Here is a 25,491-nt window from a genome sequence, read left to right as displayed (position 1 = left end):
CAACAAGGAAAGAAAGGGAAGAAAAGAAGTGAACATCAAGGAAAGAAAAGAAGTGAACATCAAGAAAAGAAAGGAAAGAAAAGAAGTGAACAACAAGGAAAGAAGTGAATAACAAGAAAAGAACAACAAGGAAAGAAAGGGAAGAAAAGAAGTGAACATCAAGGAAAGAAAAGAAGTGAACATCAAGAAAAGAAAGGAAAGGAAAGAAGTGAACAACAAGGAAAGAAAGGAAAGGAAAGAAGTGAACAACAAGAAAAGAACAAGGAAAGAAAGGGAAGAAAAGAAGTGAACATCAAGGAAAGAAAGGAAAGAAAAGAAGTGAACATCAAGGAAAGAAAAGAAGTGAACATCAAGAAAAGAAAGAGAAGAAAAGAAGTGAACAACAAGAAAAGAACAACAAGGAAAGAAAGGGAAGAAAAGAAGTGAACATCAAGGAAAGTAAGGAAAGAAAAGAAGTGAACATCAAGGAAAGAAAAGAAGTGAACATCAAGAAAAGAAAGGAAAGGAAAGAAGTGAACAACAAGGAAAGAAAGGAAAGGAAAGAAGTGAACAACAAGGAAAGAAAGGAAAGACAATGAGTGAACAAGTGACGAAAGAAAGGAGCTGATGAAGAATGGATGGAGGAGAAGTGGGTCGATGAAGAGAATCCTCTCTGGTTGTGAAGGAGGTGAATAAAACATCTTCCTCATCAAATATGCATGAAGTATAAATGATGTAAAGAATGTGAAGAAAAGACTTTTTCAAAAGTGCTTCATCAGGATGAATCTTAAAAAAAGAAAAATGGTTGAAATTAATTTACAACAAGCTTTTCAAAATAAAATTCTGTCTCCACAGGAAACTCAGTGAAGACTCAAAGGAGGTTATTTGGGTTAAAAAAATGAAATACAAATCAACAACATATTGACGTGTAAACGAGTCGAAAGGCGTTTGGTTGTTAAATGTTTTTAAAGAATAAATATAATAACTTGTCCGGCGTGATTTGAAGCTCAAAGGTCCAACCTGTTGCTGCTCCGGAGTTCCTGTCCGTACAGGAAGTGCTCCTGGCTGATGGTGGCGTGGTGAGTGGCGAGCTGCTCTGATTGGTTCTTGCTGATGGTGACGACGGGGTAGCCCATTTGTAGAGTCCACCTGTCCATCATCTGCCCAATGTCGATGTCCCGCCCCTCTGAACGCATGGCCTGGAGAGGAGTGTGAAGAACCAATGTTTTGGTAACGTGGCGATGGATAACGAGACAAACAGGAAACGACTCGGAGGTAATTGGAGCTCTGATTGGCCGACAGCTCGTTAGAGGAACTCCGCTAACGAGGGAGAAGAATCTCATCCAATCAGAAGCTCTAACGAGAGAAACTTTCCCTCGACTCCTAACGAGCGTCTCGGCTCTTCTGTAGAGTCCTTGACCCCTCGACCCCTCGACCCTTTCCCCCCCCCCCCCGGAGGAGGCGAACAGTCCCAGGTTAGAACCCCCGAGCGGACGGAGCGTGTTACCTGAGACAGTTTGCTCCACAGGTCGTCTCTGGCCGCGTTGCCGTACATGTGACTCAGCAGATAGTCCTGAGGAAGACAAATGGGTTAGAGACAGGAAGTGACATCATCAGGACAGGAAGTGACATCGTTGAGGCAGGAAGTGACATCATCGGGATAGGAAGTGACATCATAGGATAGATGGTGGTTTTCACAACCTCCAGCTGTGTTATTTTTATTTTTTTAAATAAATATAACTTTTTCTATTTTCATTTATATAAGTTAGTATCACTTATTCTACACTTTATAGTTTTCTGATATATATGTATTTATATATTTTATTATTTAATAGAAAATGTTAAACTTTATTTATCTACCATACTCTTATTGTGATTCACTTTTCATTAGTTTCCGTATAACATATTTTGCATTTAATGATTGTTTTTCTATCGTTTATATAATGGTATTTAATTTGTTGTTGTTGTTATTGTTGTTATTGTTTATCAAACTCTGGCACAAGAGTTTCCTTCTGGTTTAATATCTTATTTCATCTTAAATGATCCAAAATACATTCATGACTTTTAATTCCTTTAACTGAAATAACAAAACCAAACTGCTTCCTGTTTACAGTGCCACGTGCACGTGCACTGGGCGTGCACGTATACATGTACGTGTACGTGCGTTTTGAAAAGTCTTAGACATATTCGACAGAAACCCGGAGTAATAATACGTTAACGGCTCTCCTCTCCATCTCAAACCTCTCTCACACACACACACACACACACACACGCACGCACACGCACACACACACACACACACACACACACAATTCTCTGTGATCTGCTGCTGTGTTTTGATGTAGAATCAATGTGTTCCAGGTCACCGTTTCTGCAGTAAAAAAAGGACAGTGTGTGTGTGTGTGTGTACACGGGGGAATCACACACACTTTCATGCCTGCCTTCAGCTCGTAAGCTATATTGAACCCACTTCCACCTTTACATCGTATGACATCATCTTCACCGCCGACTGATTTCCTCCAATTTTTCTGGGTTGAAAAGAGTTTTTTTTTGTTTTCCTTAAATCAAACTTCCGGGGTAATTCCCGGCGCTCCGTTATCAACGCCACCGAACCTCCACCGGAATTCTGACTCATCGATGGAAAAGCTCAGATTTGATTTTATCACTTTTGTACGACGGCCAACACTTCCTGCTCCGCCTCCTCGGATCAACGCTCCGACTTCGGCTTTGAACTCGTCCCCAAGTAAAGGGGGAGGAGCTGGGATCAACAAAAAAACATAAGTGGGAAGTTTCATTGAACTGAGATGGAATGTTCTGGTGTTCTGAAACCCGACACCTTCAGGAGCTTATGAATAACTCTTTTTTACGGGAGTGCAACATTTAAAAAAAAGATAATAACGGCTTTATTTTAATGTTAGATTACCGTCTGTAAGCCAAATACTTGTGTTTTTATTTATGAAGTAATCAGCATTTGTATAGAAACTCTGTCCAAAGCTTATTGAATTATTATTATAATTATAATTATTATTATTAATATTATTATTATAAATGTGCAATTTACTGGATATTACAAAGTCTAGTCATGTTTATCATAGGATTTTATGTTACTAATAAATAAAAATGAGCATTTAAACTGAATGTATCAAATATGAACATACATTCTTAAACTTTATTGGTGACTCATGTTAGGGGATATCAGTGGTCCTGGATACCACCCCCCCCCCTCCCCCACAAAACATTTATAATATCCTTTTACATTTTAAAACTGTGCAGATTGAATTGAGTGTTTTTGTGAAATTGTTTTACAGAAACAAAAACAAGAAGCAGAAACTCAACGGCAAATCCATTTAAACACATCAACCATCTGCAGACTCAGTGGCTCCAAACAGTCAGGGCGTAAGGACAAACACACACACACACACACACACACAGGTGCCAAGCTGGATTAAAAACCTGTGTTTGCACAGCTGGACTCAGCAGGACTCATGAACTTACGTTGAGTCCTTTCTGGAACAGCGTCTGTCCCATCACGTTGGCCAACATCCGGATCAACGCCGCCCCCTGGAGGCGGCGAGGAGAACACACTTTCAAATCACAATGACGAGGGAAAAAACGCTCCCTCCATTTTATTGTAATCACTGTTACACAATTACAATTTTTGAAACAGAAATGTCCTGTGGTCTTTAAATGGGTCCGACTGAGACACTAAATGATCGCGAGTATTAGCCGATAATTGGGTAATCTAATTGGATAATAGTAATTACTGTCCAATAACGTGTAGCAGGAATTCGCATGTCGAAGTTCACAAAGTTGAACTTCTTCAAACTACTTAGTTGGAAATACAATAATTGGAAAATTAAATTACTTTTATTAATAGAATATTATTATTAATTGCAAAAAGGCTTGAGGCTAAGGGCCAGAGAGTTAGCATATTAGCTGTGACTCACTTTTTTGTAGGCGATCCAGTCAAAGACTCGGTCGATGTCTGACGCCTGTTCCACTTCCTGGGAGATGGGATGGGAGGAGCTTAGCCCATCCAATAGCATCACCTCGTGGAGGACGTCTGTCAGGAAGCGTTGCTTCTCCTGAAAAAACACACAAACATTTGTCTTGGTCATTGAGGAGACATTTTATTCACACTCACAACCTCTGGAGCCGTGGTCTCATGGGGACCAGAAATTATAGTATCATCACCAACACTGTGGCCTCGACCAACCTTAAGGGGACCAGAACCTGGTAGTTGGGACTAACCAACCTTATGGGGACCAGAACCTGGTAGTTGGGACTAACCAACCTTATGGGGACCAAAACCCGGTAGTTGGGACTAACCAACCTTATGGGGACCAGAACCCGGTAGTTGGGACTAACCAACCTTATGGGGACCAGAACCTGGTAGTTGGGACTAACCAACCTTATGTGGACCAGAACCCGGTAGTTGGGACTAACCAACCTTAAGGGGACCGGAATCTGGTAGTTGGGACTAACCAACCTTAAGGGGACCAGAACCTGGTAGTTGGGACTAACCAACCTTAAGGGGACCAGAACCTGGTAGTTGGGACTAACCAACCTTATGGGGACCAGAACCTGGTAGTTGGGACTAACCAACCTTATGTGGACCAGAACCCGGTAGTTGGGACTAACCAACCTTAAGGGGACCGGAATCTGGTAGTTGGGACTAACCAACCTTAAAGGGACCAGAACCTGGTAGTTGGGACTAACCAACCTTATGGGGACCAGAACCTGGTAGTTGGGACTAACCAACCTTATGGGGACCAGAACCCGGTGGTTGGGACTAACCAACCTTAAGGGGACCAGAACCTGGTAGTTGGGACTAACCAACCTTATGGGGACCAGAACCTGGTAGTTGGGACTAACCAACCTTATGGGGACCAGAACCCGGTAGTTGGGACTAACCAACCTTAAGGGGACCGGAATCTCGTAGTTGGGACTAACCAACCTTAAAGGGACCAGAACCTGGTAGTTGGGACTAACCAACCTTATGGGGACCAGAACCCGGTAGTTGGGACTAACCAACCTTAAGGGGACCAGAACCTGGTAGTTGGGACTAACCAACCTTATGGGGACCAGAACCTGGTAGTTGGGACTAACCAACCTTATGGGGACCAGAACCCGGTAGTTGGGACTAACCAACCTTAAGGGGACCGGAATCTGGTAGTTGGGACTAACCAACCTTAAGGGGACCAGAACCTGGTAGTTGGGACTAACCAACCTTAAGGGGACCAGAACCTGGTAGTTGGGACTAACCAACCTTATGGGGACCAGAACCTGGTAGTTGGAGACTTGGGACTAACCAACCTTAAGGGGACCAGAACCTGGTAGTTGGGACTAACCAACCTTATGAGGACCAGAACCTGGTAGTTGGGAATCACAAACGTTATGGGCCCCAGAGTATAGTCATAAGTCTCCAGCATTGTGGTGGACTCAGATGCTGGTCCAGATGCCGGTCCAGATGCCGGTCTAGATGCTGGTCCCCGTATGATACACAAGTCCCCACAATGTCGGTGTGTGATCTCCAAAATGTGATGAACACTCCTCACAGTGAATTCTGGACTTTGGGGTTTGCTTTGTTGGATTTGTTTTGTCATCTGTTGCCAGACTGAAGTTAAATAATTTAGCAGTTTTGTCAAAACAAAATTCCTCAACAAACATAAATTTAGTGGAACAGTTGGTTCATTAAACTTAGTTTAGTTGTGTAATTAAGTGGTTAATTTTTTATTTCGGAATATTTCTTTATCTAGTTTTAATTGAATGTTTCCACTCGTCATACCCTAGTTATGATTTCCTCTCCTTAGTTCCTTCCCTCATTGTTTTTTATTTATTGCTTCTGTTCTTTTTCTTCCTTTGTTTCCTCTTCTTCTTTTATCTTGTAATTTAAACGACGTTTCCTCTTCCAATTTTCTTTAAATGTGTTTCCTTCCTCTACTTTTTTCCTCTATTTATTTTTCAATCTTCTATCTCTACATTTCCTCCCATCACTCCTTTTCCTGTTTCATCTCCTCCTCCTGCTCCTCTTCCTCTGCTTTCAGGATTTCAATAGACATCTGCAAACATGTGGAGCTGTAACGAGCTCGGGCTAAATTACCCCTGGGATCAGTCTAAATCCTCAGTGGTCAGGCTCGGTCTAATTCATGGATTACAGTGTTTACTGTGGATATTTGGTTTTAATGAACCTCTATCTTGTTAAGCAATGGATTTTCTTGGCTTTAGAACTTTTAATCGTCAATAAACTGCAGGAACAGGAACTTTTTCTAAATGAACGTTATATGATGGGAACTGACTAATTCCTGGATTACAGTTGTTGATAAAGTAGATTTAGTGTTAACCATTTTACATCTAAACAAAAGTTTCTTGGGAGATTATATATTATTTTCATGAATATTAGAGATTCAGTTTGCGGTCTGATGGGATCAGGCTACTTCCTGGCAGATGCCGCTCTCGCTTGGTTTTGCATGAAATATTCATCTTGTTTAACAATATTTCCTCAATTAGTTTGAAGCTAATATAAACAGACAGTGTCCAGAGAGGTTGGTCTACTTCTGTTATGTTTCCTTTGTCTTTGAAGCTCGATGGTAATGTACCCATCTAATATCTGGAGAACAAGCGGATATGGTCTAGAATATTAATAAATAAACTCCCGCTCTGCACGCTGAGGGCTGTTCAGCTACGACTGCTATAAATAATCACTGATAAAAGCTTAAAAATCTACATCTGAGTAAATATTGTGCAGCCAAAATCAATTTATGTACAGGAAATTAAACCTCTGTTTCATTATAATTAATATAATACTTTCATTACAGAAGCAATAATGTTCATCCATGAATATGACTTCTCTGTATTATTTAACGTGTGAGCTTGTTTGTAAAACACTGATACAGATTGTTGTTATTATTCTTTAGCTAACATTAAAATATATTGTGGTTAAATTCAGAGGCTGAGAAAAGAACCGCGTCTCTCGGTAATGATTTCATATTCCGTGACACGGAAGTCCCGAAATGCATTATTCAACGTGAGGGGCACTGGCTGATGGACGGGAGGGAGGGAGGGGGGGGGGGGATTGTGTGTGACTGTACACAGCAAAATTGGTAGTGTTGATTTCCCAGTGTCAAATATTCTGAGTTGATCCGTGTTGATTGTGGTGTTCCTTTAGCACTTGCAGTGTTAAAACAGCTCTGGGGGCGGAGTTATTGCGGCGAGTTAAGTGATGCTCTCCTGACCGAGTTACTTGCACATCCGGTTTCAACGCGCTCTTTCTTCTTGAAGTCACGGTGAAGAAAACCCGTGGTCAGGAAGATATTTAGCTGTTATTTCAGAAGGTAAGTACACATTATATTTACTTCTACAGGCTGTTCATCTTCATATGAAATGATGTGTTAACTTCAAGTGTGGTGAGACGTGTTTTATATTTTAGTGAAGCTTGTGACTAATAGCTAACTTAACGTTTGCTAACGTTAGTTGGTTGAAGGGAGGAGAAATAAGACAGGAAGTGTAACATCAGTCAATAAATATGTATGAACCTGTTCAAACTGGCCGAGCATATTTAATTCCAGGCCAAAATAATAAATAGACTTTTTTTCTTACAGTAAATTTCTTGAAGAATATTTAACTTAATTATGCCACATTATTTTGCCATCAGAAATTCGACGATCCACCATGACAGGACATAAACGAGAGTTTCCGGTACTTCTGCCTCAAGGGCTAGCTTTACTAACGGTAGTTTCGCGGTACTGCTGTGTCGAGGGCTAACGGTAGTTTCGCGGTACTGCTGTGTCGAGGGCTAACGGTAGTTTCGCGGAACTGCTGTGTCGAGGGCTAACGGTAGTTTCGCGGAACTGCGGTCTCGCTGTCATGCATTTCACCGGCGTATGGTTTAATTGGCTGACTTTTATCGCAGGCATATGCTAAACTGCGACAGGGACTAAAGAGGAAAAAGCGAGTGCCTAATTGATACCAAAACGGTAATTATAGACTCCCAACATCTCTGAGACGAAGGTTCTAACGTTAACTTAGCGATACCCTGTTAACTTTAGCCACTTGTTGGACTTAATACATGTTTAATAACTCCTTGCCTCGAGAAAGTTGAACAGCTATCTTTTTCCACTCTGTACAGTTTCTGCAAGATATCACCATGCTGCTGAAGGTGAGATACCAGAGGACCAAGAAGTCCATCCCATTACAGCTAGGTTTCACCTATTTTGAATTCATCACTGCAGGTGAGTAACATATTATGTAAAAAAACAAATTATTGCTGGTTTAACAACAAATACACAATGTTTAAGTGGCATTGTTCATAGGATTGTCATAATCCTAATGGGTTTTTATTATTTTACTTGTACTTGGTGCTGTCCGTCTTATGGCGTGAATAGTCTACTTCTTGCTGCAGGCCTTTTTTTGGTTTATTTTGACATTCTAAATACAGCAAACATTGACAATTATGTAGCTTCTACCTCTTATTGTTACTTTGTTTAAATTCCATATCTGGATTATCTTGGTTGCTTGGCTACACATTCAAGTCTTGCCACAACTGGAAAACAGGTCGTCTGCTATTGCAGCTGTACACAACAGTAGATAACTGATGGTGTTTTTAGTTTTCAACTTGCTTCTGAAAGTTATTGTTTTTTGTACAGTAATGGCGACAACACAACATTGTAATACTGCTGTTAAGTCAAAGCATGTAATTTCAGATATGTTATATAGATAATATGGTTGATCAGTCATTATGTGCAGTTAAAACCTGTTTATTATCTTTATGTTGTCATGCTTTTCATCCTGTAGTCAAAAACAAATTTGGACTCCATGATGCAGCTGAACTTCACATATTTGATGAAACTGACACCGCAGTGGAGGAAGACATTCTTCTTGAACTGATAGAGTCCAATCCAGACCTTTGCCTGATCGTGCGTGACAGCATTTCAGATGAAGGTAGGTTTCATTATTAAATCTGCATTTTGAAGCCTTTTATGTCCCTAACTGTCTGACTACAGTGATAAATTTGATGAACAAAGAAATAATATTTACGTAAAAGACAAATCAGCATCTAATTGCCCAAAATTTTGTAAATGTGTGTTTGGTTGTAATTTTTCCACATTTCAATCGGGTAACTGGATATATTTTAATTTTAATTTTGTAATAAAAAATAAGATTGTTCTCCTTTAGATCATTCAACACCATCTTCTCTCACGGATACCATGACGCTTTCTTCAAGTGACAATGACCTCTCCGGTCAAAGACAAAGGGGGATTTTGAGCTCTGAGGTCATGGACAGGTCTACAAAAAGGTTTGATTCAGAGGCTGCAAAGAGGTACTTGAAAGCAGTAGATGTCAGTTAACATTTTTACTCACAATATCATCAAGAACATTGTTTAACTGAATGATGATTCTCACCAATTGGACTATAATTAAATTTCGAATGGTGAGTGCCAGATTGAGAAAGTTACGAAACTTATTTTAGTGTAAATTAATAATTAACCCAGGGTTTAGCTGTTGTGTAGCTTTGTATTATGTAACTCTTCTTTCCATACATATTTATTCAATTAGGTTAATTTACATACATGGAACGGTGCCTTGTCTTTTGTAGTGTAGACTATATTGCTTGTTTTGGCTTCAGCATGCCCCACATATCCTGAAAAGATGTTTCTACGTTACCTGACCAATTTGTTTGTTTGATTAAGACTGAAAATTATTTGGGAGTTTTTCCTGGTCCGATGCGAGGTTTTGGGGCAGGGATGTCTATGTGTACAGATTGTAAAGCACTCCGAGACTAATTTGTAATTTGTGAAATTGGGCTATACAAATAAACTGAATTGAATTATACACTAAATTTTTTAAAATCTTATGTGAGTAGATGGTAGAAAATGCCTTGCTCACCAAACCTGGAGGTGAAGATGTCCTTGAAGAGTACAAGTCAGGAAATTCGCTGAAGCACCGCACCCGTAGACAGCTTGTCAACATATTGGCCATATGACTGAAATGGATGGGTAAGTGTTTCTTCAAAATATTGTAGAATTTATTTCCACGTTTTTTAGACGTCAAAGGACTCGTGAGTTGTGCACATCTTTTATTTAAACTCTAGTCCTTAATTTGGTTGGATGTAAGTAGTTATCAGCACACACACCTTTTGCTTAATTATTATTATTGTTGGCATCTGTATGATCAACAGCTGAATCAAGACTTCACACTGCTGTTTGGTGCTGAGACGGCTTCCAAGATGCTCGAGAAGTGGGATACAGCATTCAAGCCCACGGTCATCAAAGAGGCCAAACACCTGACTCCGTCAACTGAGCTGTGCCAACTTCTGACAGCTGCAGAGAACCTTCCAGAAGATGATCATACCGGTAAGCTACATGATATCCTTAATTTATTATCCAAATGGCTGGTGCTATTAACTTTGTGCATTCCAAGTACATATACATGATTTGTTTTGCCTCATTTACTCCTGGTAGACTGAGACAGTGACATGGCTTCTCTGCTGCTGCTTCTCCATCTCTTGCCACCCACAGCTGGACGGAAGAGGATCAAAATAAGTCCCAGTGATGCAGTGGGAAAAATGTTGCATTGTCACAAGGTATGTGTGTCTCATCTGCGTAAATCCCACAAGCCAGTTTTTCAGTTATATTAACTCAATAAAAAAGTGATTTAAGCTTGAAAAATAACAACTAATCTGAACATCTCAATGTTGCAATCTTTACAACAGTTCTTCAACAGCAAAGACTTTTTTGACACAGGAGCAAATCAACATTTATTTTATCTAACAGACTCAACTATGCAGTGAGCAGTTGAAAGCTTGCTAACTCTTCATTTTCCTACACTGCTTTAAAGTGATAATTCGAATTCTTATACACGCTTCACTGAGTGTTCCTTTTTCAAAATAAAGTGGGACTTAATTTGGGAGGAAGACACTTCCAGTGAAGCTCACATTTCATTTTGCAACACAGGGCCAGATGACTGCTCAAATTGGAGGATCTATTAAACTCATGGAGCAACAAGTACCACTGCATGGCTAATAACTTGAGCTAAGGTTTTCATGTTGTGTTTTTCAGTCATGCTGCAGCATCAGTGAACACCTGCTGGGAAGAGAGGCTAAACAACCGTACATCCTTGCTGTTGGCGAAACAAAACAGAGTGGATGCCTTCTCCATCGTTGTGGATAAACGGCTCATCCCCTGCCAAGCTACGAGCTCGTTGGGTGCTTTTGATGAACTATTTAAATCCCACAACGTGTTCAACCTGTCTTACGATGAAACTTTGGTCCCACTCTTCACCTTTGTGCAGACAACAGTCTACAACATCGATATTACAACAACAGATCAGTCTCCAAGAGTACGTGAGTTCTGGGCGAAGGTCTTGCACGTGGTTTAAAAATGAAGTGTTTCATTTGTGGTGTTGTACATGCGGCCTGCCAGGAGTTGATTTTTGTAAATGTGCATGATGGTGCTTTGAAGATATTTTCTGAATTAAAAAAAAAGAATTTTATCAATAATTTATTGAAGTTCACTGTTTTTGGGGTGTAAGCATTTGACCGTATGTAGATATACAATTTTAGTGTTAATAGTAAATTTTTACATAGCATTAAACATGACGAGTGTTAGAAATCAACACTCTTACTGAAAGCAAACAACACAATTTAGTGTTAAAAGTACACTGCAATGTGTTATTAAATAACACTAAGAGTGTTAGAAATCAACAACAATTTAGTGTTAAAAGAACACTGCAATGTGTTATTAAATAACACCAAGAGTGTTAGAAATCAACAACAATTTAGTGTTAAAAGAACACTGCAATGTGTTATTAAATAACACCAAGAGTGTTAGAAATCAACAACAATTTAGTGTTAAAAGTACACTTTTGCGTGTCTTTTAACAACACTATAGGTGTTAAATATTAACACTATTAATGAGTTAAAATATTAACACTATGCAAAGTGTAAATTTAACTCTGAGCCGGGGTGGATTATATAAACACCAGCAAAGTGTTGATTTTAACACTATGCGAGTTAAATTCACACTTTCGATTTTGCTGTGTATCTGCTGTTAACGAGGAATATAATGTGTCTAGAAGTACAGCCGCTGACACAGCAGCTCAGCAACAGGCTGGAGGCAACGCCTCATTTAAATAAATTGCCTAAAACATCAATCCCACAGTTTATTAAATTTTACCGAACAAAACAAATGAAAAAGCGGTATGAAAATATTTTTTGCAAATAGTAAAAAAAGTAAAAACTGACATTTAGACGTGTGTGTGCTGCAATAACAGCCAAAACAACAACAGCACAGGGATGTGTGAATGTCACGGATTCCCCGTCTTATTCGTTGTTTTCATTCCTTTTGCTGCTGTAATTTATCGTTTCATTTCAGACGTTCACGTCCTTCATCCCTTCACCTGGCGCTCACCTGCAGCCCCTCCCCTCACTAGTCAGTATTTAGGTCCTCTGCCAGACGGTCTTGTGTTTTCGTGCCGACCTCTCCGGCGTTAGCTAAAGCCGCGTTCGCACCAAAAGCGTTGCGAATCTTCGCGAGGGGCGGAGCTTATCTCCGTGGAAACAGTTAGCGCATCCTTCATCCACCATGAAGAACTAACTTTATACTTGTTGAGGACGTCCCACAAACGACTGGACATGTAACGTGTCGGGGTTCATTACCTCACCGGTGATACTCAGAAGAGGTTGTATTAAAAATAAAGACATTTTGCCAAAGTTAAAATATTTAAACTAGTTGCGAATATTCCCAACGCCAAATTCGCTTTAAACGTTACTGGAGGTAACAGGAAGTAACTGGAGGTAACAGGAAGTAACTGGAGGTAAGTGGGGGTAACTGGAGTTAACAGGAAGTAACTGGAGGTAACTGAAGGTAACAGGAAGTAACTGGAGGTAACTGGGGGTAACAGGAAGTAACTGGAGGTAACTGGGGGTAACAGGAAGTAACTGGAGGTAACTGAAGGTAACTGGAGGTAAGTGGGGGTAACAGGAAGTAACTGGAGGTAACAGGAAGTAACTGGAGGTAACAGGAAGTCACTGGAGGTAAGTGGGGGTAACTGGAGTTAACAGGAAGTAACTGGAGGTAACTGAAGGTAACAGGAAGTAACTGGAGGTAAGTGGGGGTAACAGGAAGTACCTGGAGGTAACTGGGGGTAACAGGAAGTACCTGTAGGTAACTGAAGGTAACAGGAAGTAACTGGAGGTAACTGAAGGTAACAGGAAGTAACTGGAGGTAACAGGAAGTCACTGGAGGTAAGTGGGGGTAACTGGAGTTAACAGGAAGTAACTGGAGGTAACTGAAGGTAACAGGAAGTAACTGGAGGTAAGTGGGGGTAACAGGAAGTACCTGGAGGTAACTGGGGGTAACAGGAAGTACCTGTAGGTAACTGAAGGTAACAGGAAGTACCTGGAGGTAACTGCGGGTAACAGGAAGTACCTGGAGGTAACTGTGGGTAACAGGAAGTACCTGGAGGTAACTGGGGGTAACAGGAAGTACCTGGAGGTAACTGAAGGTAACAGGAAGTAACTGGAGGTAACAGGAAGTACCTGGAGGTAACTGCGGGTAACAGGAAGTACCTGGAGGTAACTGGGGGTAACAGGAAGTACCTGGAGGTAACTGCGGGTAACAGGAAGTACCTGGAGGTAACTGTGGGTAACAGGAAGTAACTGGGGGTAACAGGAAGTACCTGGAGGTAACTGAAGGTAACAGGAAGTACCTGGAGGTAACTGAAGGTAACATGAAGTAACTGGAGGTAACAGGAAGTACCTGGAGGTAACTGCGGGTAACAGGAAGTACCTGGAGGTAACTGTGGGTAACAGGAAGTACCTGGAGGTAACTGGGGGTAACAGGAAGTACCTGGAGGTAACAGGAAGTAACTGGAGGTAACAGGAAGTACCTGGAGGTAACTGTGGGTAACAGGAAGTACCTGGAGGTAACTGAAGGTAACAGGAAGTACCTGGAGGTAACTGTGGTTAACAGGAAGTACCTGCAGGTAACTGGGGGTAACAGGAAGTACCTGGAGGTAACTGGGGGTAACAGGAAGTACCTGGAGGTAAGTGGGGGTAACAGGAAGTACCTGGAGGTAACTGGGGGTAACAGGAAGTACCTGTAGGTAACTGAAGGTAACAGGAAGTACCTGGAGGTAACTCTGGGTAACAGGAAGTACCTGGAGGTAACTGGGGGTAACAGGAAGTACCTGGAGGTAACTGAAGGTAACAGGAAGTACCTGGAGGTAACTGTGGGTAACAGGAAGTACCTGGAGGTAACTGGGGGTAACAGGAAGTACCTGGAGGTAACTGTGGGTAACAGGAAGTACCTGGAGGTAACTGGGGGTAACAGGAAGTACCTGGAGGTAACTGAAGGTAACAGGAAGTACCTGGAGGTAACTGAAGGTAACAGGAAGTACCTGGAGGTAACTGTGGGTAACAGGAAGTACATGGAGGTAACTGGGGGTAACAGGAAGTACCTGGAGGTAACTGTGGGTAACAGGAAGTACCTGGAGGTAACTGGGGGTAACAGGAAGTACCTGGAGGTAACTGGGGGTAACAGGAAGTACCTGGAGGTAACTGAAGGTGAACTACGCGTCAGATAAACGCCGCTCAGATAAATAATTGTCTTGGCCGATGGGAGAGAGTCTGACTAATTCCTGATCCCTCCTCCGAAGGATTGGACTAATTCCTGGGTAAAGAAGGACCGCCGCTTTCCATTTCCAGAGCCCAACAGACTTCACACAGCGACAGAGGTGTGAACAGAATGCATCATGGGACGTGGCACCATCGGTTGATTAGTTTAATGGCTCCATTTGGACGAACCCGAAAGGCTTTGGTGAGAAAAATCAGACTAAATGAGACATCGGCTAATTACCAGAGACTTGAAGTCACCTGGAGAGAGAGAGAGAGAGAGAGAGAGGGTGAGAGCGAGAGAGAGAGAGAGAGAGAGAGGTGTGTGTGTGTGTGGGGGTCCATTAGGATCCAGATGGGCCCGTGTGTGGGACGGCTAATGGGAACACTTCCACAGATGGAGACGCGGCGCTGCGTTCAGGAACAGCTGCACAACTTTTTCTAAACGTCTGCTCGTCTCCTCCTCCTCCTCCTCCTCCTCCTCACTCCACCCCGTCACTCATCTCCTCCTCCTCCTCCTCCTCACTCCACCCCGTCACTCGTCTCCTCCTCCTCCTCCTCCTCCTCCTCCTCCATCTCCATCCTCCTCCTCCTTATTTCCCCGGCAGGAATGTGTCGCACCTTTACGAATGTGCAACATTAAACTATTTGTTATGGCCTCATCTTTGTTCACACAGAACAGTAATGGTTCTTTAATCGATCATTAAAAGGTTTTGTGGTTCTACGAAGAACCATCACCTACTCAAGAACCATGTTTTCATTTGGGGAACCTTCATAGGTTCGTTGAAGAACAATTAAAGAAATGGTTCTTTAAAGAACCCTGGTTTGAAAGGTTCTTTTGTGGAACCAAAAATGGTGCCTTAAAGAACCTTTTTTTAAAGATTCTTTAAAATACCTTTCGAGGTTCTTTAATGAACCCTTGTTTATAGAACCAAAAATGGTTCCTCTCTGTGTTCCTCAGTTTAATGGAGGCGTGTCTTCCTCCCTTCAGGCGGTCATCGGGATGAAGAGGAGCAGGAGAGGAGAACACGAGCCGGAGAGGAGAACACGTGTCCACGGCTGTAAGGAAACCGCCGTGGTCGTTTATTGGGCTTCAGGAGGGAGGCGGGGGGAATGAGGCGGTGGGGGATGAGGCGGTGGGGGGATGAGGCGGGGGATGAGGCGGTGGGGGGATGAGGCGGGGATGAGGCGGGGGGTGAGGCGGTGGGGAGGATGAGGCGGTGGGGGATGAGGCGGGGGATGAGGCGGGGGTGATGCGGTGGGGGATGAGGCGGGGATGAGGCGGTGGGGGGATGAGGCGGGGGGGTGATGCGGTGGGGGGGATGAGGCGGTGGGGATGAGGCGGTGGGGATGAGGCGGGGGGTGAGGCGGTGGGGATGAGGCGGGGGTGAGGCGGTGGGGATGAGGCGGGGGATGAGGCGGGGGTGAGGCGGTGGGGATGAGGCGGTGGGGGATGAGGCGGGGGATGAGGCGGTGGGATGAGGCGGTGGGGGTGAGGCGGTGGGGGTGAGGGGTGATGCGGTGGGGGATGAGGCGGTGGGGGTGAGGGGGTGATGCGGTGGGGGATGAGGCGGGGGTGAGGTGGGGATGAGGCGGGGGTGAGGCGGTGGAGGGATGAGGCGGGGGATGAGGCGGGGTGATGCGGTGGGGGATGAGGCGGTGGGGGATGAGGCGGGGATGAGGCGGGGGATGAGGCGTAGGGGATGAGGCGGTGGGGGTGAGGGGGTGATGCGGTGGGGGATGAGGCGGTGGGGGTGAGGTGGGGGATGAGGCGGGGGTGAGGCGGTGGAGGGATGAGGCGGTGGGGGATGAGGCGGGGGATGAGGCGGAGGGGTGATGCGGTGGGGATGAGGCGGTGGGGGATGAGGCGGTGGGGGATGAGGCGGGGATGAGGCGGGGATGAGGCGGGGGTGAGGCGGTGGGGGGGGGTGAGGCGGGGGGGGGATGAGGCGGGGTAATCTTGCTGATGAACTCCGCTGAGTAAGAAGTAAATTGGGTGTACCCGAGAGGTTGATGGGTCCTTTAATACCTGTTCGGCTGTTGGTTGGACTCGTTCTGCTCGTCTTTACGTCGTTTGAGGCCTCGTTGCAGCCTCGCCGGCTCAAAACCAATTATTTTCTAACATGCTCTCTGTGACCATCAGATACAATGAACGGACCCATCAGGCCCGGTAGAGACTTCCCCTCGCCTTCGGGCTCCACCCCGCGTCCAGCTGATCGGACAATCTGACAGACAGATTGAATTTTGGTGCAGACCAAGAAGGCGTGAAGGCGACCGAGCCGGAGACAACCGGAAGGAAAACAAGCTGCCGATTTATAACGTTCGGCAAAAGACTCGATAAGACTTTATTTATTCCACTTGCAGCTCAGGGTGTCGGCAACATGTCCGAGTAATCTGACGAGGGAAAGGACACGGAGCAGAGAGTCCAACACGTATGATCCATAAGTCTGAGTTGTGTTGTGTATCATCAATTAGGTAAAGTAAATATGGAGTTAACTCAGCGGATGGTATTTAGTCTGTGACTGGTTAACGATGTGAAACGTTCATAGTTAAGGTTGTAAACGTGGTTAATGTCGTGTAACGTTCATGGTTAACGTTGTAAACGTAGTTAACGTGGTTAACGTTGTGTAATGTAGTTAACGTTGTAAACATGGTTAACGTTGTGTAACGTTCATGGTTAAGGTTGTAAACGTGGTTAATGTTTTTAAACAGTTAGGTTTTTAATATTCTAACTCCTAGTCCCGGTTAACGGTAACGTGATAAACGTGAACCGGTAGATGTCGTACACGGATGAGGTAAACATCGTGAAACCTTGTGATTAGGTTAAAGAAACCAAACCTCTCACTCAGGGTTTATATAAAATAATAATCATAACTTTACGTAACTTTAGGCTTCACATGTGACCCGAACGCCGGTCTCCTGAGTCACGGTCACGTGTTTGTTTGAGGAACACGTGATCATATTTAGTGTGTAGAGAAGTCGGTGTCTACCGTCATCGAGACGACGTAAACACAACAGTGATGACGCAACACTTGACCCGATCAGACGAGTATATTAAATAAATATCTCCTTCCCGTCTATGTTTTGGTTTATTTTCCCGTGGCTGCTTCTCGTTCCTCTCTCTGCGGCTGATGGAAACGGCTTTTTCTTTTCAATTTCCCTTAATAAAAACCCAGTATTATAAATAAATTGCTTCACCGCGGACGCTCGATCACCGCGGCGCCGGGTATCGGAGGAAGTGAGCTGGGAGTTGAAGACTTGCCGCGGTTCTCCCGTTGAACGTGTCTCTGACTCTCAGACAATCAGACCAACGAAAAAACAGATTTCATCCGTCGAAGATTCGGAGGCTGGAATATTATCTGCAGAGAAAAAGACTCTGAGAGAAGGAGTGATGTATTGATCTGGAGGAGGAAGGTGGAGGGAGGTGCAGGAGTTCAGGAGGAGGCGGGACTTCCTCCCACTCAGAAGCCACTTTTAACTTTTCTTCGAGGTGCAAAAGGTTTTTCGTACGTTACGTAAAGTTTGACGACAACAAACGGAAACTCGACGTATAGAAGCTGAGGAGTTACTCAAAAACTGCATCGTTTCATCTGGAAAATGCAAAAAACTGGCATTAATACAGATTTTAATGCTGCTGTGCCTCAAATATTTATCACCATGGAAACACGGAAGTCTTCTGATTTACGTGATAATCCGATTTGTTTACGTTGTGGCCCTCAGCTGGACGTAGGGTCATCGTGACTCAGTTACCCAAAATATGGGCCCATAGTTGATGAGTTTTTCCCCAAAATTGGGAGAAAATATGAAACTATTTTGATTTATATTTGATTGGCTTCATCAGGAGTCATCTCCAGCTTTATTAGAGGCACGTTAAATGCAATTTAAAGCGATGCGATTGGACCTTTTCCCGATATTCATCTTTAGAATTCTCTTCTTAAAGTTTACGGATGTAAAAAGACTGAAAGAGAATTTATCTCAAACACGCTGTGTGATATTTCTTCTTCCTCTGAACCATTGATCTCCATTAAAACCTTGAATGAGCCTCGCTGGTTGTTCATCCCCATGATCACACATTCTCGTTTACTGTGACTCCATCCCTCACGCTGCAGCATGTGGATTAATCTGCCGCTGAATATCTGAAAAATGCCCTATTTTCTCCTGTTTTTGTTCGAAAACAACAGCGAGCAGCTGGTTATGGAAATTATTCAGACTGAATTATATATCTTTTGGGAAACTTCTTCACTAGGAGGTGTTGAGCTCGAGGGCTGAGAGCCACCGACAGGAAGTGGGAGACGCATTGAGAGACGGATTAACACATTGTTGGTTTGAGTCCAAGGAAATATAGAATATAAAGGTCAGAAAAACATATTTTTCTCACAATGCGGATGTTTTTCATTCTGCCTCCACCACCAGGACAATGGTGCCGAGCGGGGTTTGTTTTAAATCTATACGAGTCCACAATAAGCGCCTCGCTTATAATCCTTCTGCATAAACTTTAAGTTTGCCAATAAAAACAAAGCCAATAAAAACAAACCTCATAGAAATCATCTTCCTCTGAACTGGGTTGTGTTTAATATCTAGAGTTTATCTCTTGGAAAGTATCTGCTCTTTCCTAACTCCTTTTTATACTACCTTCTGTATCTGACTATATACAGTATACATACATATATATATATATATATATCTTTATATCTATATGTATATATATGAATAAATATGATTTTAAAAATATATTCATATATAAAAAAATTATGATAAATAAATATAAATTTATAGAAATATTTTTATATATATAGAAATATTACTTAAAAATAATATATAAATTAGATAAAAAATAATAGATGTTTATATATTATATATTAAATAAATGTCCACGAAAGGACGAGCCGGTCTCACTCACCATGTTCCACTTGGGGAAGAGGAAGTCGGTCCCGACGTACTCGAAGTAATGAGCGAAGCCCTCCTTCAGCCAGACGTCCTCCCACCAGACCGGGGTCACCAGGTCACCGAACCACTGGGACACACAGGGGGAGTGATGTCATCAACATGTCGATTCACTGACACCACTTGTGTTCTTCACTGATTGGTGGAGGTCGATCCAGTGTGTGTGTGTGTCATGTTGTATAACTCACCTCGAGGGGACCATGAATGTCATAAATCACTTCTCAAGACTATCAATACATCGTACAGTTAAAGTAGTTCACACAATTTAACAATTTCTGCTTCATGGTAGCGCCAAATATCGATTTATATATACACAAATATTATTAAAAAATATCGATTTATACAAAAATAAATTTTAAAATCTATATTAATATATGAATAAATATTATTTAAAATATATATATTTATGTATAAATACATATATATTTAGAAACAAAAATATTTATATAAATAAATTTTAGTAATAACAAAGTGTTTATAAATTAATTCATATTTATTAAAATATGTATTTATATATATATATATATATATATTATTTAAAAATAATATATACATTTGATAAAAAATAATATATATATATATAAATATTAAAGGAACATTTTCCACATTAATCGATATAATACCGTCATATCATATTCTTCATTCTGCATTATGAGCACTTTTAAATACACTTCAAATACTTTCCGTGTATCTTGATGATACTACTTTTGTATTTGTACACGTCAGCTTCTCACTCCTCCTCTCTGAACTCAGAGTCGAGTGATGAGCGTGTGATGAAGAAGAGGAGGTCTGTAAATGAAGTCATAAACCCTTAAAACCAGCAAAGCCTGCTGAGAAAAAACCGGAGGATGAAAGGAGTGTGAGGGAGATTTTTAATTATGCTGATCAAACTGCAGTGAAGCCAGTTTTCAGCTCCTCCTCCATCCAACACTGTCCTCCTGTGCTCCTGCTTCTGAACGAGGTCACTGAGGTCAGAGGTCGTCAGAGGTCGGCGACTTCATCCGACACTTCGTTTCTATGATGGCTTCACCTCTCTTAAGAATATTAAAACATTAAGACAATAATGAACCAGCCTCCGGGGGGTCGGCGGTTTCCTGCCAGGGGGGGGGGGGGGGGGCTTTGTGGTTTGGTTGCTATGGTTCCGATGTTGCCGTGGTTACGCGCGTGGATGATGGGGGCGGAGTTTGTAGGACGGAAACAAAAAACAAAAAATGTGAAAGGGATGCAAAGTTCTTCTTCTTCTTCTCCTTTTTTGTGTCCTTCTTCTCCCTCTACTTCCTCTGCTTCTTCTTCTTCGTCTTCTTCTTCTTCTTCTTCTTGTGTGTTTTGGACATTTAATCTTTTTGTTGATTTTCTAAAGAATGAATGTAGGACAGAGAAGCGTCTCGACGGTTCAGACTTTAAGGGGTTAAACTCTTCACTAAGGAACTTGGGTCCACTTGGGTCCACTTGGGTCCAGTTGGGTCCAGTTGGGTCCACTTGGGTCCAGTTGGGTCCAGTAGGGTCCGGTCTCAGAGGCTAAACGCAGACTTCTTGTTGAACCTCGTCCAGACCCACTCAACAAGCGTGAAGCAGAACTCGTGGTGAGTTCTTCCGTGGCGGAAAAGTTAACTTTTCCCACGGAGATAAGCCCCGCCCCTCTAAGGCAGGAAGGCATCTGATTGGTTGAAAACGAAGGCGACATGTGATTGCCTACAGATACGTCTATGTTGAATCGATCCACGGCCGGGGAGTCTCAAAAACACACAAACAAACTAATCATTGTTTGTTTACGTGTTCAGTGGAACGTATTTGTTGATCCTTTCCGCTTTGTGGTTTTTATTCATTCAACATTAGTTTATCGTATTCCTAATGTATGTGTGTGTGTGTGTGTGTGTGTGTATGTGTGTGTGTGTGACGGAGGTGTTGTATTCCCCACACTACAACACCTAATTATCCATGTTATGTATGTTATCGTATAAATGAATCCTCACCGTGTTTATGCTTCATTATAAATGTTTAGTACAAAGTGTGTGTGTGTGTGTGTGAGTGTGTGTGTGTGTGTTGCTCATGTCCGAGGCTGATTAACAGAGCATGAACAAACATCTAACACCCTGAGAGAGTGTTGGTGTGTGTGTGAGGCTCATTAGTGAGGCTGAACACACACTCCCGCAGACACACACACACACACACACACACACTAAATATACTGTATTCCTTTCTCAAATTATTATTGATTAAATCCTCCTGTCCATCAGTTCTGGAGCAGTTTGTTCAGGTTGAAGATAAATGTAAAAACAAAATCTTCCTCACGCGATCTTCTTCAGGTTTCAGTTTCACAAATGCAACTATACACTCTGTCACATTCATTGAATGTATTTTAACTCTAAATCTGTCCTTCTGGTCACATGACATCTATTGTTCTGTCCATCCTGGAGAGGGATCCTCCTCTGTTGCTCTCCTGAAGGTTTCTTCCCTTTTTTTCCCCCTGAAGGGTTATTTGGGAGTTTTTCCTGATCCGATGTTGTCACACCGTGGTGAAGCTTGTCTTGTCTTGGGTTTTTGTCTCGTAACTTCCTGTTTTATTTTGAAGTCTAACTCTCCTCTCGTTTCAGGTCACTTGCCCTTCCTCATGTGTCACCGGTCTGATTGTCTCCCCTGATCCCTGATTGTTTCCACCTGTTCTCCATTACCCTCATGTGCTTATAGTCTGCGTCTTCCCTCTGTCCTGTGCCAAAGTGTTTCGTCTCATGGTCGTTCACCAAAGCCACGTTCATAGCCGCCGAGCCTTTTTGGAGACTGATTACCAACCTCGAAAGAGTGATTTTTGTTATAGTTTTCATAATCCAGTGTTTTGTTTCTTAGTACATTATTTAGCCTCCACCTCTTAGGAGAGTTTTTGTTTATTAAACTCTGCTCACTGACGCCTCAGCATTTTGAGTCCTGATCGGAATCTCGGCCTGACAGATGTGAGGTTTTGGGGCAGGGATGTCTATGTGTACAGATTGTAAAGCACTCCGAGACAAATTTGTAATTTGTGAAATTGGGCTAAACAAATAAACTGAATTGAATTGAATTGAACTTGTAATTTTAAAACTGTATTTTGTGTTGTGATATATTTAGGTTGTACACATTGTGTGTGAAGGTGCATCACTTCACATGTCTGGTGATTACAGGTGTTATTGTTTCACTGAAAGCATATATTCAGTTTAAGGGAAATTATAACGTCTGTTTTATTTTTGGTTTAAAAAAAGCAAATTGATGCAAATGGAGACTGAAAAATGAGCCTCAGAGCGACACAAATATTAATATAACAAAGAGAGAGAGAGAGAGAGAGGTGAGGCTACCATGAAGAAAAGGAGTGAGACAGAGAGAGAGAGAACAATGAGGTGAGTTATGGCTCCGTGAGTTCTAATGAACTCCAAGCAAACACGGCTCTAATAAATGATCCATCTGAACCCAAAGACTGCAGACAAACACACGACTGCTCTGGTTGTATAGAAGTCCATGCTTCATGTGTTAAAGCTGCAATCTCTCTCCTGACCACCAGGGGGCGACTCCTCTGGTTGTATAGAAGTCTATGCTTCATGTGTTAAAGCTGCATTCTCTCTCCTGACCACCAGGGGGAGACTCCTCTGGTTGTATAGAAGTCTATGCTTCATGTGTGGAAGCTGCATTATCTCTCCTGACCACCAGGGGGCGACTCCTCTGGTTGTATATGAGTCTATGCTTCATGTGTGAATGCTGCATTATCTCTCCTGACCACCAGGGGGCGACTCCTCTGGTTGTATAGAAGTCTATATAAAATGACTCAGTAAACATTATGTCTCTTTCTCTAGTGTTAAATCTCCGGGTGTTGGAGTGCTGCTGAAGAGTAAAGCCGGGGATTGTGGGTAATGCGGTCCGTGCACTCCCCGTCAGCAGGGGTGACTCTGTGATCTAAAGTCAGGGATAAATCTGTTTTGATTATTTTCATAGCAAAGCAGTTTATGTTCTGGGGTCTAGTTCTGATTGGATAAGACTCGGTGGGCTTCAGGTGGTTCTTGTTGTTGTTGTTGTTGTTGTTGTTGTGTCAGCGGAGAGGAGGCAGTCCGTCCGTTGGGGATTCTCAGTGATACCTCTACGGTTGTTGTGTTGAAAAGCCTTGACTGCTGTCAGCCTGCCAGAATAAACACTCCGGCATATGGTTGAATTAATGAGAGAGAGAGAGAGAGAGAGAAGGAGAGAGGGAAGGAGAGAGAGAGAGAGAAAGAAGGAGAGAGAGAGAGAAGGAGAGAGGGAAGGAGAGAGAGAAGGAGAGAGAGAGAGAAGGAGAGCGAGAGAGAGAGAGGGAGAGCGAGAAGGAGAGAAAGAGAGAGAGAAGGAGAGCGAGAGAGAGAGAGGGAGAGAGAAGGAGAGAAGGAGCGATCAACAGATGAAGAGCATGAATCAGTTTTTCCTGAATCTCGTCCAATTGTTTTTCTCTGCAGGTTTTTAATTAACAGTCAGCTCAGGTGCTGATTGTGTGTGTTTATTTTAATACACACACACATCCAACCCCCCCCCCCCCCCCGCACGGTCCACACACACCTTTGTTTCTCTGCACACTTTTACCTTTTGAATATCCTACAATCGTCTGAGTCACCTGGACCACATGTCTTGTTTATGACCTTCACAAATCACGGAAACTCACCTTCAAATAACATGTGAACAGCACACGATACACGCTGCACGCTACACGCTAAACGCTACACGCTAAACGCTGCACGCTAAATGCTACACGCTACACGCTAAATGCTACACGCTAAACACTACACGCTGCACGCTACACGCTAAACGCTACACGCTGCACGCTACACGCTACACGCTACACGCTACACGCTGCACGCTACACGCTACACGCTAAACGCTACTCGCTACATGCTACACACTGCACGCTACACGCTACACGCTGCACGCTACACGCTGCACGCTACACGCTGCACGCTACACGCTACACGCTACTCGCATCGGGCTCACGCGTCGGCACGCGTAGGAACATGTGTTCGGTCACTACGGGAAGTGGCATCGAGGAACCTTCTGCTTACACGTTTAAAATATCAACTTAAACGATGGTAATAGGTGAATATGTGTTCTCTTGTTTCTGCTGCCCCCTAGAGGCCAACAAGAGACTGCAGGGTTAAAGTCGTGTTACTGTAACACGATCTACAGCAGGGGTGTCAAGCATCATGGCCGCCCTCTTAAAGGGCCGGAAACACTTTAGAAGCTCCTCGAACATATTGTTAAATAACTCTTTGCTTTTGATTATTGTTTATTTGAGTGTAGATGTACTGTACATCAGAAAATGTCTCTAGTATTACAACATAAATCCATTTTATTTGAAACCTTCAAAATAAAAGCACGGGAATTTTTTCTTCAATTTCTTGAGGAAAAGGTGATCACGTGTCTTACAAGCTGTCAGGGGCCACAGACAACGATGCGGCGGGCCGGATTCGGCCCGCGGGCCTCGTGTTTGACACCTGTGATCTACAGTGTTAACAGGAAGCACATAAGAGGATGTGACATTCGGACTCGACCTTTCGCTAAGTCCCGCCCCCTTAAACGCCGGCCAATCACAGCGCAGCAACATATTGAAGCAACAACGTCCACGAAACTTTGTGGCAAGTAAGTCGAGATGAAATAAATGTTTTAACGACATGAATCATAATAATAATAATAATAATAATATAATTATAATAATGTAATAATATGTACGAGTCGATGTGCTGCAGAGCGCCAGACAGCGGAACAAATATTCAGGTTCCGTTTTGTTTTCCCTCCTCTCTCTCTCCCTCTCTTTCTCTAACTCCATCTCTCCTTCTTCTCTCTCTCTTTCTCCCTCTCTTTCTCGTTCTGCTTCCATCTTCCATCTCTCCCTCCTCTCTCGGTCTCCCTCTCTTTCTCTGACTCCATCTCTCCTTCGACTATCTGTCTCCATCTCTCTCTCTCCCATATCTCTT

At 42.9% G+C, this 25,491-nt stretch overlaps 1 protein-coding gene and 2 long non-coding RNA genes across 4 annotated transcripts in view; 2 read left to right on the top strand and 1 right to left on the bottom strand.

The window, feature by feature from the left end:
* LOC130200309 (thyrotropin-releasing hormone-degrading ectoenzyme-like) overlaps positions 1 to 25,491 on the bottom strand; it is a 121,626-nt gene that overhangs the window by 33,101 nt on the left and 63,034 nt on the right. Inside the window, exons 6-10 of the mRNA XM_056424478.1 lie at positions 19,491 to 19,604; positions 3,927 to 4,064; positions 3,475 to 3,540; positions 1,487 to 1,552; positions 1,000 to 1,178 (exon numbers count right to left, since the gene is read on the bottom strand). Of these exons, the coding sequence (XP_056280453.1) occupies positions 1,000 to 1,178; positions 1,487 to 1,552; positions 3,475 to 3,540; positions 3,927 to 4,064; positions 19,491 to 19,604 (563 nt within the window). The remainder of the gene's footprint in view (positions 1 to 999; positions 1,179 to 1,486; positions 1,553 to 3,474; positions 3,541 to 3,926; positions 4,065 to 19,490; positions 19,605 to 25,491) is intronic.
* Positions 7,141 to 9,267, top strand: LOC130200311 (uncharacterized). Of its 2 annotated transcripts, XR_008832981.1 has the most exons (5): positions 7,141 to 7,313; positions 7,892 to 7,955; positions 8,108 to 8,210; positions 8,773 to 8,919; positions 9,154 to 9,267. It is a non-coding gene; the product is annotated as an uncharacterized LOC130200311 (long non-coding RNA). The 2 variants fall into 2 exon arrangements; XR_008832980.1 differs by having other exon boundaries at positions 7,142 to 7,955.
* Positions 10,241 to 11,070, top strand: LOC130200310 (uncharacterized). The gene is made up of 3 exons (XR_008832979.1): positions 10,241 to 10,331; positions 10,440 to 10,561; positions 11,037 to 11,070. It is a non-coding gene; the product is annotated as an uncharacterized LOC130200310 (long non-coding RNA).

The sequence above is a fragment of the Pseudoliparis swirei genome, chromosome 10, assembly GCF_029220125.1.
Source record: "Pseudoliparis swirei isolate HS2019 ecotype Mariana Trench chromosome 10, NWPU_hadal_v1, whole genome shotgun sequence".
Lineage (NCBI taxonomy): Eukaryota > Metazoa > Chordata > Actinopteri > Perciformes > Liparidae > Pseudoliparis > Pseudoliparis swirei.
This window is presented reverse-complemented; position numbering and strand designations above follow the sequence as displayed.